This window comes from Myotis myotis, unplaced genomic scaffold (assembly GCF_014108235.1).
Source record: "Myotis myotis isolate mMyoMyo1 unplaced genomic scaffold, mMyoMyo1.p scaffold_m19_p_4, whole genome shotgun sequence".
Lineage (NCBI taxonomy): Eukaryota > Metazoa > Chordata > Mammalia > Chiroptera > Vespertilionidae > Myotis > Myotis myotis.
The window spans coordinates 16,613,777-16,628,637 of NW_023416346.1; the positions used below are offsets into that span (position 1 = coordinate 16,613,777).

Genomic DNA, 14,861 nt, shown 5'->3' on the forward strand with positions numbered 1-14,861 from the left:
CTGCTGGCCATCTTATGGTGGCCATCTTGTGCCCACATGGGGGTGGCCATCTTGTGTGAGGACGTGACAGTAAATTTGCATATTACCTCTTTATTATATAAGATTAGAGGCCTGATGCATGAAACTTATGCAAGAGTAGGCCTTCCTTCCCCTGGCTGCTGGCACCAGCTTCCTTCTGGCACCTGGGATCCAGGCTTCCCTCCGGCCAATGGCAGGCACCTGGGGCCCGGGCTTCCCTCCAGCCACCAACAGGCACCCAGGACCTGGGCTTTCATTGCAGCCCAGGCTTTGTCCAGAAGGTCGTCTGGTCTAATTAGCATATTATGCTTTTATTATTATAGAGGATTTTTCAATTTTTTAGCCCTGTTTTATAGTTGACCATATTTTATTAAATCTACTCTTAGGTATTTTATGTTTTTGGATGCTATTGTAAATAGAATTTTAATTTCCAATTGTTTGTTGCTTATAGCTAGCATAGAAATACAATTGATTTTTATATGTTGATCTTGTATCCTGTGACTTTGCTGAAGTCACTTCGTTCTGGTGGTTTTGGTGTGGATATTATAGGCTTATGAATGTTCCTTTTGTTTGCAAATGGAGGTAGTTATTTCTTCCTTTATACCCCCTTCCCCCAAAAATGACATGAACCCACTGTTATTGGTCGTAAGAACATAGTTTCAGTTCATGAACCTCAGATCATCCTATGTAAAATGTTGGTAATAGTAGTGCCTACATCGCATTGGTTTGTGAATATTCAATTACCTAGTGGATATAAAACACTCAGCATAGTGTCTGGCACTTAATAAGTCCTATATTTTAATTTTTTTAAAAAAATCATATAATTAAAAGTGCAGTTGTGGCTATGATAAGATGTTGTGATGAACTCCAAGAAGGAGCATGACAATGTGCCTAGTACCAAAAGTATATGCATTTAAGACATTTTACCAATTCTTCATTTTTATACTTGGGGGCTGGGGTAGGTGGATCAACAGAGGATATGTCCAATGTATACCACATTTGGTAGTTCTAAAGAGGTCTTGCTCCAATTGGGAACATCTGGGACAAATCAAGGAATGGAGTAAAAGGCTTCCCAAGTGGCTGAAAATTAGAATATAGTGCAAATGTCTCTGACTCAGAGCACTCAGTAATAATGACAGTAATAATAATAAGTATAACAACAGTTAATGTCTATTAAGAACTTCCTATGTACCAAGAACTGTGATAAGCACTTTAATCATTTTGTCTTATTATTTAGGTGCTATTACTACTCACACTATACAGATGAGGAAATTGAGTGACACAGAGTTTTAGTAACTTGCCCAAGATCACATGACTAAATGATAATGGAGCTGGGATTTGAACCCAGGCAACCTAGTCCAGTTCAATTTCTATATTATATTGCTTTCCATGATTAAATTGCACACAGACTTACATGTGCCTATGCACACACATATGCACACTCTCATATTTATATTTCTTCTTATGATACTACCTTTTCAATATGGTTTGAGGAATGTAAGAATAAATCAAAATGTGAATATTAATTCAGAATGATTGATACCTTCTAGATTCTTCTTTCACTGCCTATCATTTACTCAATAATGTTGTTTTCTGGTTTGCCTAGGTTGTATCCCAGAGGTATCTTCTTTGAGTGTTTTTGCATCTTTACTGTGCATCTTGGCTTTCTGACACACTGAATAGCACAGTTCTTTCTGAATAGTATAGATTGAGTTGAAGTTGATTTAAATTTCATGCAGAAAACAGCTTTGCTTCAAACCACAGCCATTTTCATGTTTTAAAAATATGCATCAAGATATGCACTTTTTATGCCCTACCTCCAGCAGACACACAAACTCTTTCTAGTAGACCAAAAGGCAGATAATTTCAATTAAGAGGCTGTCCCTGACAATTGTAAGCAACCTTTCTTCAATTTTTATGGTAGCAATGCACTTTCAAATTTCTTACTGATTGCCAGGATCTAAGTATAGTTACCACAGCAGAAACCTGGCAGTTTAATCCAGTAGTAAAGGTTAAGACAGGTCACTAGTTTTATGCCTTCTTCAATCTCAGAATAAGCACCCACAAAAAAGCATGAAGATAAGGGGTGGTCCTAATCCAAATTTCATCTCTAATTGATATTATAAAAGCTATGTGATTTTTTTAAGTTTACAAATTCTTCTACAAATGTTCAAACTATCACTAAATAAAATGATACCTTGGTGTGAGTAGGTGGGTCATAAAATGTACTCACTCTTCTCAACATGTTGAAATATATGTGCTAGAAATATCTAATCGAACTGGGAGAGGAATGGTACACATAATGATTGATTTTAAGTCAATTCTTCTCTGTCAGCATTGGGAATTAATCCTTTGATTCAAACCACATCAACACAACACTTGAGAAGTAATGGTGGATATTTTCAAAAAGAAAACTACACTCAAGAGACTTGGGACTGAACCTTGCTGCACTATGCATTCTGTGATCTTGGGCACCTCACTTAAGCCATCTAGGCATGACTTCCCTCACTTCTATAATGGGGAGTGAAGTAATGCAAATAATTGAATGCAATGTCCATGCAGAAGCTCATTCAATGTCATCAGAATTCACTGAGGAGTCTGAGTAATATTGCATGTCCATTTTATATATGATAGAATAAAGGCTCAGATAGTACCACATGACTTCATCAAGTCACAAGACAGGAAGTGAAATAATTGGGATTTGAGCCACCCAGAAGTGGAGACATGGAAGCTTAGGTCTTTCTGGGACAAAAACTATCTCTTTTTTCTCCTGGCTACCAGGATTAATTAAAGACCAAATGTAACAAATGTAAGAATTTGTGGAAATGGAAAATGTCCTATAATTTGAAAGTATTATTATTATCAGTGTTTCCTCTGTTCTCAGCAATAATTGTTCAATTGTAACATTGTATAGGTGTGGCATATACAGTATAAGAAATAAAAGTTTGGCTGGTGAGAACGCAGGCTGGTGCAACCACTGTGGAAAACAGTATGAATCGCCTCAAAAAATTAAAAATGGAACTTCCACTTGACCCAGTAATCCCAATTCTAGGAATATATCCCAAGAAAACAGAAACACCAATTAGAAAGGATATATGTACTCCTACATTCATAACAGCACAATTTACAATAGCTAATATTTGTAAACAGCCTAAGTGCCCATCAGCAGATGAGTGGTTTAGAAAACTGTGGTACATCTACACAATGGAATACTATGCTGCTGTAAAAAAGGAGGAACTTTTACCATTTGCAACAGCATGGATGGAACTGGAGAGCATTATGCTAAGTGAAATAAGCCAGTCAGAGAAAGATAAATATCACATGATCTCACTCATTTGCGGAATATATGAACAACATAAACTGATGAACAAAATAGAACCAGAGTCATAGAAGCATCGAATAGACTGACCAACCTATGAGGAAAGGTGGGGAGTGAGGGTGTAAGAGATCAACCAAAAACTTGTATGCATGTATATTAGCATAACCAATGGACTCAGGGGTGGGCAAACTTTTTGACTTGAGGGCCACAATGGGTTCTTAAACTGGACCGGAGGGCTGGAACAAAAGCATGGATGGAGTGTTTGTGTGAACTAATATAAATTCAAAGTAAACATCATTACATAAAAGGGTACGGTCTTTTTTTTTTTAGTTTTATTCATTTCAAACGGGCTGGATCTGGCCCACGGGCCGTAGTTTGCCCACGGCTGAATAGTGTGTGTGTGTGTGTGGGGGGGGGGTGTTGAGGGCACGTGCTGGGGGTGAGGGTGGCCAGGGAGAGGTCAATGGGGGGGGGGAAGGAGACTTATATAATACTTTAACCAATAAAGAATTTAAATTAAAAAAATAAAAGAAATAAAAGTTTGAGTTTTGTAATCTAAAAATCCTAGAGTAAAATTCCAGCTCTTTCACTAAGTATGTGATCTTGAGCAAGTCATTGAACTGCTCTGAGATTAAATTTCCATCTCAAAATTAGTTTAATCTTACAGGGGTATTATAAGGATGAAAGATGATGAAATGTCTGTTCGATGCTTCTTTGCCTCTATCTATTTTTGTTCAACAGTCTGTCAAACTACAGAGGGAAGGTAGGAGAGGGTTGAGGGGCTAAGAGATCAATCAAAGGACTTGTATGCATTCATATAAGCACAACCAACAGACGCAAGACACTGGGGGTGGGGGTGAGGGCAAGTGCTGGGGGGTAGAGGTGGCCGGAGGGAGGTTAATGGGGGAAAAAAGGAGACGTACTACCATTTGTAATACCTTAAACAATAAATAAAATAAAATAAGAAATAAAAAAAGAAAGATGATGAAATGATTGACCCAGAGAAATAGCACTGTGCACAGAACCAGGCAAGCTGGTTTCCATAGTTAGCACTAGCATTAGCTGTGAAGCCATGAGGATTTAGGATGCTTGAGCCCTAGAGAGGACAACCCTGGTGATGATGGTGGTAGTGGTAGTTGTGGCAATGATGATGCTATCCTATCTCATAGAGTTGTTTTGAGGATGAAATAGTTAATTCTTGTAAAATGTTTGCCACAGTGCTTGGCATATAGAAGGTGCCTAGAAGTGCAGTGGCTATAATTACACAAGCACATTCCTCAGATGCAGTTTTTTTTTTTTTGCCTCCTTTCTTTCTGCACTAGATGATATATGAAAATGATTTTGGAGAAACCTAGAATGACCTTTACAATATTCAGATACCCTAGATAATTTCTATGTATTATAAGGTACTTAAATTTTTCCTCTTGAAAATCTAGAAATAGATTTTTTAAATGTTGGCAATATATGCAGAAATGAAATCACTCTTGAAACTGGGTAATGCTGGTGGCAGAACTATAGGTTGGTTTCTGTATAAATCATTACCTTTTACCATCCTTCTTCCCTCATAACTCTTTCAGGGATTGTGAAACCTTAGCCAAGGACCAGGCAGTGTATTAGGGGTTGTCCTAGTAGATACTGGGTGCCAAAATTCCACAGGGCAACAAAGAATATAAATTTTATTCATTTGGTTTTTATAAAGCATACCACAATACCACCCTACTCCATCCCTCTGTCCCACTCTTGGCAGCATATTTGGAGATGTCAATTAGATCATTTTGAGACCTTTTCCTTTTTTGGTCCTCATTATTAAAGTGGATGGATGAATCACAAAGAAAGACATTTGTCAGAGTTTTTGACTGATTTTACAGATGTTATTGTGCAAGCATCTACCACTCATCAGTAAAATGGAAGGGCTTATAGCAGCTCTGGGAAGGTGTCAAGAGAAAACCATCCTATATAATCCTATATAATAAGAGAGAAATATGCTAATTATCCATTATGCTGTAATGTTGTGACCAATCTACAAGTGGTGGGGAGTTACAGGAGGGCAGGGCAGTGGGCAAAGAGCTACAGGAGGGTGTAGCAGTGAGCTAGGAGCAGCGGAGAGCTACCAGCAGCGGTGGGCAGGTGGGCAGGTGGCTAGCTGAGGCAAGCAGCAGCAAGCTACTCGCATACAGATTCATGTGCAGGGCTACTAGTTTAAACATAACATTCTTGATAACATAATTGTGGCAAAGGATCTTGCTGTTTGTGAAACATTTGATAGGATGGAAAACCAAAATGAATAGTTTATAAGCAGGGAAGATATGCCTTTTCATTTACTTCAGTCTCAGTGGTTTTTTGTTGTTGTTTTTTTAACTTCTAGGAATGATCCATGACCTTGTCTACACTGCTGCTATATTTTCTTCACCTGGCCCTACAAGATTTGTCAGCACTCTGATTGATGAGTTTTGGCCCTGCTGCCATTTGGGGAATCTGGAAACAACACAGAATATTGTAATGGGAGTGCAGAATGTTGGCTTCCACTCCCAGCTCTGCCACTCCCTAGTTGGGGGACTTTGGGCAAATATCTTCCCTTCCTAAGCCTGATTTCTTTTCACCTGGCTATATAACAGGATTGCTGTGACACTCACATGAGGATAATGCATTGTGTGAAAGTGCTTTACAGTGAATACTCACTGTGCACATGAAAAGTAGCCCTGACAGTAGCAATTCACAATCAAGTAACTGCAAAAAGAATGTGTATGTGTGTGCATGCAGCTCATTAGACAGCATCAGAGCGACTTGATATTCTTGAATACAAGGCATGTGTTTGCACAGGTGCATATGTGTGTGTTATCACACTATTATCTTCAGTCACAAAACTGGAATCATTTTAACTTTCTTTCCTCACTTATTAACTTCAATGTTTTTCACCAACATTATTTGCTTCACTCCCAATTACTGTTCAAAATGTTGAGAACTTAGAAATAATCCTTTGGTTGATAACATTAGGGATATTTATTCGAGGATATAAAGCAAGTTTCCAATTATCAAACACATTGATAAGCATGAAAGGTAATGGATGAACCTCTAATAGAAACAAACCCAAATATCATTTCTCTTCTTTTCACTTCAATATGGCAAAATGGATATTTTTTGAGCAGGATGTTGTTTGTATCACAGTCTACTGAAATTAATCTTATAGAGATCTTATGTGGTGGTATAAGTCCCTTTCAGTCATGGATCCTTTTGCTTCCCCAAAGGGAGCATCTTCCAGGCATGGTGACACAATCTGGCTAAAGGCCCTGAGCTGAGGATCGACCTTGCTTACAGAATGTCACATCGGCATGTGCAGTATAAAAAGACCTAACTCACTGACAGTATTCAGATCTAATATTTTTCCTGATCTGAACCAAAATGACAGAGACCATTGTCACCTCCATTGTGGTTGTCCACTTCGGCTTAACACCAGGGCAAGATAAGACCTGACTTCAAATCAGTAGGACCATCTCCAAAGTGCCCATAAATGACTTTATTACAGGTTACAACCATACCCTCTGAGTTTGTCCTGTTCTGGCTTTGTTACTATGGCCCTTTGGGCAACTCACTCAATGTGACTGAATTTTAGTTTCTATTACTGTAGAATATAATAAAAGTGATTCATGTGGGCTTGTAAACAGAGAAAGATCCTGGCATATAGTAGGCATTCAATAAATATGAGTTTGTTGAGGTATTGGTGCTATCAGTGCAAATCTAAACTTCCCTAATTGTGAGTTCCTTGAGGGGAGGATGTGTGGTACTTCACCTTGACTTACCATAGTGCCTTGTGCAGAGCCTTACAAACAATAGGAGCATAATTAATTTTTGTTTAAAGAAATGAAAGTGTGAATGAATGAATATAAAAATGGATGCAAATCAGGTAGAAGAAATACTTGACTTTTCCCTGAGAGAAAAAGACATTTGCTTCTAATTACAAAGGTGTCTCAAAATCTATAGAATCTTGGGCACATGAACAAAAACACAAAAATGAAATCTGATCTTCCAAGATTTATGCTACCTGAGCAAAAACATCTATGTTTTTAGCCTTTATAATGAAAGTGGAAATCCACAGCTCCCATTGAAGGAGCCCCTGTTTTCAATCTTGGCGCCTGTCAAATACCAGCAGTTTCAGTGCTTCTTGTTGTGAACATTCCAAATGCCAATATTGCTTGTTGTCACATTAGTCAATATACAATACTCAAAATAAAATCCTCTTGATGTCTAATTACTCTTCTTAAGAACATTATGCTGATTCATTTCAAACTGTGAATTACCTTTAATTCACAGCTTGAACAGACTGCCAAATTTTGTTTTCTCTGCTCCCAGGTGGCTGTCCCTGATGTGGTGGAGAACTTCCAGAAGTATATTAAGTCCTTAGGAAAAGTTGGCAAGCTCTGAGACGCCAGGCATATTAAAAGCTAGAATTGGCACACATCTCAGTTTGAAAACGAGAATGGCTGCAACCAGTGTAAGTCACTGAGATTACCAGTTTATCAGGAGAGTTTAGTCTTGCTTTGAAAAACCAAAATGATGAGTACTATTTCTAAATTCCAAGTACTAAATCATGTATTCTGATTAAGAATTAATCTGATTAAGAAAATAACAGTCATTTTCCCCTGCCTCATTACACAATCACATTGCAACCAGAATTGCATCTAAGTAGCAGATAAAATATCTATTTAGGGAAGAGTATGCAAAATTGCTAGAGATGTGGATTATTGCTCTGCAATAAGACACTGTAGTTTTCAAATCTCAAATCAGAGTCTTAAAAGAGTCCTAAAGGAAACACTTTGGATGATGATAATTTTTATAGAAGTATGGTCAGGATTGTAATGAATGTGAAGAACTTTTTTGAGGGTAAAATGTTTCAAAATTCATCTAGGAAATAATGTGTGGTTTGTTATTGGTTAGAACAAACTGGAAAACATTCTGATAATCTTTCTATTCTCAATTGTAATGAAATCTTCAGACCACATAGAGAAAAGTTTATAAATAGTGCTTTATTTTAAGCAATTTTGACTTGATTTTGTGTCATCTAAAACAAAGAGGTATAAATTCTTATGGGACTCCTTTCCACCAATTTCATCTCTACAAATCCATTGGAAGATTCTCTCCATTTTTAAAAGGTTAAATATGTTGTACCAAATCCCTGAACTCATCAGATCCCATGAGGGAGGGCAACCTGTACAGGGTGGGAAGAGAGATGGCTTTGAGCCTGTACAGCTTTCAGCCTGCTTTCAAGTTTTCCCATCAGGGAGCAATGTAACTTACTTGGTCCTTCTGTGTTCTCATAGCCAAATGCCCATTCAAGATAAATGTGCATGGTCAGTTTGTCTTCCCACTGTACAATGCACATTTCATGTGGAGGGACTATATTCTAGCTTCCATTTTCTCATCTGTAAAATGGAAATCATTTGGAGTCCCTCCAGGATGGTTTGCAAGTGTAATAGGGTGAGGCATATAAAAGTATCTGGAATTGTCCTCAGGCATAGCCTGGCACATGTGATTAATAGAACAATGATTATTGTATGAGACTTCTGGCATTCCTATAGTAGTATAATCCCTTTCCTCCTAACTAGTGTTCTAAGGATTTGTTCATGTGGTGTGCATACCTATCACCCACAAGTAAACTAAAGCTGGATACAACTAGTCTGTTTCTATTAAATCTTTCATTAATTCTCTGGGTCAATAACTGGGATGTTTTCAAACCTGTAGCTAATACCATAAGTGGAGGAACTGGTTTTATGGCAATGAAAAAAACATACACCTTTATATTGGGCATTTATGGAAACTCTAGGTATTCTCAATAGCATGGCTTAAAACATAGGATTTGCTTGATTATAAGGGTGTCTGGCACTTAGGCCGTTTGCAAATCTTAGCTATTGTAAATTGTCTGCTATGAACATAGGGGTGAGTGGATTAAAAAACTGTGGTACATCTACACAATGGAATACTATGCTTCCATAGAAAGGAAGGAACTCCTACCATTTGCAATAGCATGGATGGAGCTGGAGAGCATTATGCTAAGTGAAGTAAGTCAGTCAGAGAAAGATAAATATCACATGATCTCACTCATTTGTGGATTATAATGAACAACATAAAGTGATGAATAAAAACAGGTCCAGAGGCAGAAGCATCGATCAGGTTCTCAAACCTCAGAGGGAAGGTAGAGGAGGGTGGGGGTAAGGGGGAGAGATCAACCAAAGGACTTGTTTGCATTAACATTGGTTATGTAAGCATAACCAATGGATGCAGACAACAGAGGGTGAGGGTGAGGGCATGATTGGGGGGTGGGGGCAATGGGGGATAAGGACACATATGTAATACCTTAATCATTAATAATAAAAAGGGTGTCTGGATGGTTTCCAACTGAAGAGTCCAGATGCTAACAAGCAAGTATAACTAAAGAACTGGTTATTTAGAGCAGCCATATTTTTAATAGCACTCACAAAATTAGCTTAAATAAAGGGTTGACTAGATGGATACCTTTGAGTTCATGGATGCTGTCTGAAAATGTGTCTTAGGGCCACCAAATATATCTTATCTGTTCCTATTTATGATGACACATAAAATTTCCAACTAGGTGACGTATGTTTATAAAGCCACTGTATTGATGTGATATTATTATCAACTAGATGAAGTGATCCAATTCAAGAAATTCAAGTTCTTTGGGTTTGGTTTAAGTTTCATCCTCCATCATTCCTTAATGGCTTCATTAAGCAACTAGAAAGTAATACAATATCTGATGTGTCCATTTAATCCCTGAATCTTGTAACTGAAATATATGGATCTTTTAGAATCAGAACAGGCATGGTATTACTATACAAATATACAACTCTACAGTCTGGGAAATATAATTTGACCTTCATAAGCCCATTCTCCACCATCTTTCTGTGGACAGAGACCTTTTTTTTAATATATTTTATTGATTTCTCACAGAGAGGAAGGGAGAGAGATAGAGAATCAGAAACATCGATGAGAGAGAAACATTGATCAGCTGCTTCCTGCACATCCCCTCCTGGGGATGTGCCCGCAACCCAGGCACATGCCCCCAACCGGAATCGAACCTGGGACCCTTCAGTCCGCAGGCTGATGCTCTATCCACTGAGCCAAACCGGTTTCGGCAACAGAGACCTTTTTATAGGGAGGCTAGGAACTCAGATTTAGAAGGCCTGGATGGGTAAGGCCTGTTCCAAGATTATAATACAACCCAGACTCATATAAGCTGAGGAAATCAAAATCTGTTAGCTTTTCTTTCTTGTAAAAATTGTTAAGGGTTAAAGTTAAAAGCACTTTTAGGTTGTTAAGTTTAATTCCTAAAGAGTATGAATATCTACATTTGAATTCTGATAAGTGTTTGTATGTGTACCTGCATGCATACACTCATGCAAATTAATTTGCTTAATTGTCCCTTAATGGGCTCTATCTTTATACTTTGAAATAAAAATAAATTCCCCTTAGCACTGAGGCCCCATTTCATTGCCAAATGTCCCTGAAGAAGCCTATTTTGGAAACCCAAGTACTCACATGTTCTGAATACTAGGTCAGTGCTTTCCTCCCAATACCATATCTGTTCAAACCCAGGTCTTAAAACTCCCCCAGTCCAATGCTCTTGCCTCATGTGCAGTGAGAATTCCAGTTGGACTAGGTAGGATGCTAACCCATGAATGGACACCCCATAAAATGTACTGTGTGTCAATGGAGTACACTGAGCATAAGAAAGACCCAGTTCTCCAAAAGGCCCAGAGAGAGCAGTGGCTGTCAAGAACACAGAGCAAGCCTTGCTGGTTCCTAGCTCGCACTCGGGCAAATTTGGGCAGTGTTTTCAGACCTGGTACCGAGACATGCAGTGCTGATAAACAATCCAGGCTGAAATGTAATATCTGCAATTTTATAACTAGTGAAAGGAGGCAAAGATGAGAGAAAGTAATAAAGTACACCAGTAATTAAGGAATTTTGTTTTACAAGAATCATCTCTCTCTACTGCAGTAAGTGGCAGGAGTATATCCAGGATATTTGCTGATCATGGGAAGGTGTTTCTTCTGTAGCAGGGCCTACTTAGGGGTTGCTTTCCACCAAGCTCCAGCCATCAACAATCTGTCTACACTCACAATGTTGTTAGTTGCCAAATAGAAAATATTAGAAGATGGCTTAAATAGCACACTGTACTAAAATATGGGAAAATGATAGCAATAGCTAAGCTGAAAATAATTGGGAAGCTAAAAGTAAAAATAATTCTTATAACTTTTAGCTATCCCATACCCTACAATACAAAGAGAACTTACTTCAGTTGAAGTCTGATGGACAATACTTGGACTTTATACCAGGTAGCTAAGCAGAGAGCAAGCAGCTCATTGATAAAATAGACCCAGTGTCTTCCAGTGTTTTTGATGCTTCCTATAGAAAACCTTGGACCTATTGAATGCAGTATATATCCTGTGTTATGAAGTGCTATTCTCTGGAAATGCAGCCTCAAACTATAAACCATGATTCATAAGTTTATTTCTGTTAGTCACAAACTATTGAAATAATGGTATTTTAGGGTTAATATGGAAATCAACATATTTCACAGTGGGAGTCTAATACTCTTGCTTTAGGAGTAAGATCATTTTATAATGGGAAATATTTTTTATATTTTTCATGTTTAGAAATCTACATTGATTTCTCAAATCTCAAGTGCACACACGTGTGTGTGTGTGCGTGTGTGTGTGTGTGTGTGTGTGTGTGTAAATTTTATTGATTTTAGTGGGAATGGGGCAAAGTAGGAGGATAAAATCTATTATTTATTAGCATAATAATGGGGAGGGCAATTTAAAATGTGATTAATACAAAATGAAAAATATCAAAGTTGATTTTGATTTATAGGTTTCTATATAATTTGGTCTTTAAATCAGGGTAATGGTTTTTTATCCCCCTCCCCTTATTTTTTCTCACTTCTTTAAATGGAGAATTCTTGGTTGTTAAAACTTAACTTTGAACTAGAAGGCACAGTATAGAAGGCCAGAAAACAAAATAAGATAATGGGTGACGGGGTTAAGGCTTTTGGTGCTTTGCTGCTAAACAGAACCAAGAACATGGAAATGATATTGACTTTCTCTGAGTCTCAGTCTACTTGGGAATCATTCCAAGTTGTTTTATGCAATTATTTGTGATCTTTCAAAAGGTGAGATATTCATTTCAAATGTGCTGTTAGGCCAATTGAACGTCATAAATTATTTCATTTTGAAAATTTTCAAGTATGTGACTATTACATTGAAAAGTCAGCTCCTATTTTATATTGTTAGGAATAAAAGGAGTTGTGAGACAAATACTCCCTTGATATATTCTTGGACAAATGGATATTACAAAATCTACAATAGTTAATCTGAGAAAATTGGTTTTTCCATATCCCTCTTTCAGTTAACAGTAATAAAAAATGAAGACAATACTGAGTGAATTTCAGGGCCCTGGCTTCTGAACTTCAACCTATTACCATGTAATCTTTTATTCTCTCTCTTCCTGACTGCCTTTGTTTGGCTTTAAAATACAGTCTCCAGATGACCTACAAATGGTGAATTCTCAGGATGAATGGCCATAGCAATCCACTCAACATATATGCCCAATCATGGCTACTCAGAAGTGTCCTTTCTCCATCGTTAGTAGTGGCTGAATATTGCATATAATGTCTGTAGCCGACATTACACAATGCTCAAACAACTAGTCAAGAATCACAGTTGTTTCCATAACCCAAGTATTTGCCCAGCCTGTGTCTATATCATTAGAGGGTCTAATGGTGATATTGTTTATTTTTACTGTTACTTGCTTATCATGGTAAATCTCATTCTCACTTCTAACCAAACACCATATTATTATGAGTCAAGGTTCATATTTTCAAGGAACAGGAAAGATAAAAAGATTCACTTAGCACTGAGGCACCATTTCATTGCCAAATGTCCCTGAAGAAACCTATTTTGGAAACCCAAGTACTCACGACTTGAGTGACACTGACTTTGTAGAAGCTCTGTTGGTTGGGTCATTCCACTCTGAAAAGAAAGGGCACATATAATTACTATCCATGTTTTCTACTGTCAAATGATTATTCTGAATTAAATTGATCTTAAAACATGCAGATCTTCCAGTTACACTTTTTTTAGAGCATCCTTCCATTAATAAAAGATGAAAAGAGAAACAAATTGGATATATCACAATATGACTTTTGTTATTGTTACTTTATATTTCAATGACATTAGGTAGAAAAGAGAAGAGGGAGAGGGGGGTGAGGGCATGAAGTTTGGACTAAGAATTTTTTTAAAAAAACACCTACTTTGTAAGGTAAATCCTGGAGTCATATTTTGGGATTCCTATAAGGAAGAACACATAAAATTCAAACATTAGTTAAACGAATACAAGGTAACAAAAGACATATCTCTTATTGATTAAGATATAACGTGAGTAATGTTTTAAATAGGAAACCACTGTTCACAATTCCATTAATTAGGCATCTGTCCTTAGCTCTGTTTGAAGGATAAACATTTGATAGGCAAATTTGCTACAACATGATCCTAACTGCCATTTTCTCAGAATTATATCAGACTGGTATCTATTGGAAATCTGTGTAATATGGGAACAAATGACCTCCATGTGTGAAATTCAAGTGTATAAATTCTCACTGAGCTAGGCAATGATGCTTCTAAGGAAGCAAAGAGGACTTAGTTTAGACAAATAATCATGGTTTTTGTAGAAGTATAAACAAGACTATAATTAATAGATTTGCTACTTGTTCCATTTAAAGAAACAACTCCAATTTTCTACCTTAACTGTGACACATATGCAATAGATGTACCTCATTTTCATGAGATAATTGTTACTAAAACTTCATTGCAAATTTGGTTAAGTATAGGAAGCAATTTGAAATATGGTAGTGAAGCACATTATTAAAGAGGTTTAAATTTGACTTGAAAGTCTCCCTACATACAATTCATTCACTATTTTTGACAAATCAGTATTTGCACACCTCAGGCTTTCTGAGAGCATGGCACACCTGTATAGACCCTGAAAAAACTTGCAGGCAGAAGCACTACAATGATGTATAGGGCACGCACAGCCCCTCATGGATGGAAAAGAACAGACCATCAAACCTCAGAGGGAAGGTAGGGGAGGGTGGGGGTAAGGGGGAGAGATCAACCAAAGGACTTATATGCATGCATATAGGCCTAACCAATGGACACAGACAACAGGAGGATGAGAGCATAAGTGGGGGGGATGGGGGTAATGTGGGGATAACTGCACAGGTGTAATAACTTAATTAATAAAGAATTTTTTAAAAAAAGAAAAGAATATACCTTATTCAATAAAGAAAAAAATTAAAAAATAAAATATCGACTGCAAAGCAAATGTTCCAAAACTGAAGACAATGAATTCCAGTAAATATAAGAATAAGTTACAGTAATAAGTACTGCAATTTAATATACTCTTTAAGCCTAATCTTGCCACACTATAGAGTAAAATTAGGATCACAGCATAC

At 37.3% G+C, this 14,861-nt stretch overlaps 1 protein-coding gene across 1 annotated transcript in view; it reads right to left on the minus strand.

Annotated features, from left to right (window-relative positions):
- The window catches only part of AFF2 (AF4/FMR2 family member 2), a 191,105-nt gene that overhangs the window by 161,591 nt on the left and 14,653 nt on the right, over positions 1-14,861 (minus strand). Inside the window, exons 2-3 of the mRNA XM_036305891.1 lie at positions 13,662-13,698; positions 13,347-13,380 (exon numbers count right to left, since the gene is read on the minus strand). Of these exons, the coding sequence (XP_036161784.1) occupies positions 13,347-13,380; positions 13,662-13,698 (71 nt within the window). The remainder of the gene's footprint in view (positions 1-13,346; positions 13,381-13,661; positions 13,699-14,861) is intronic.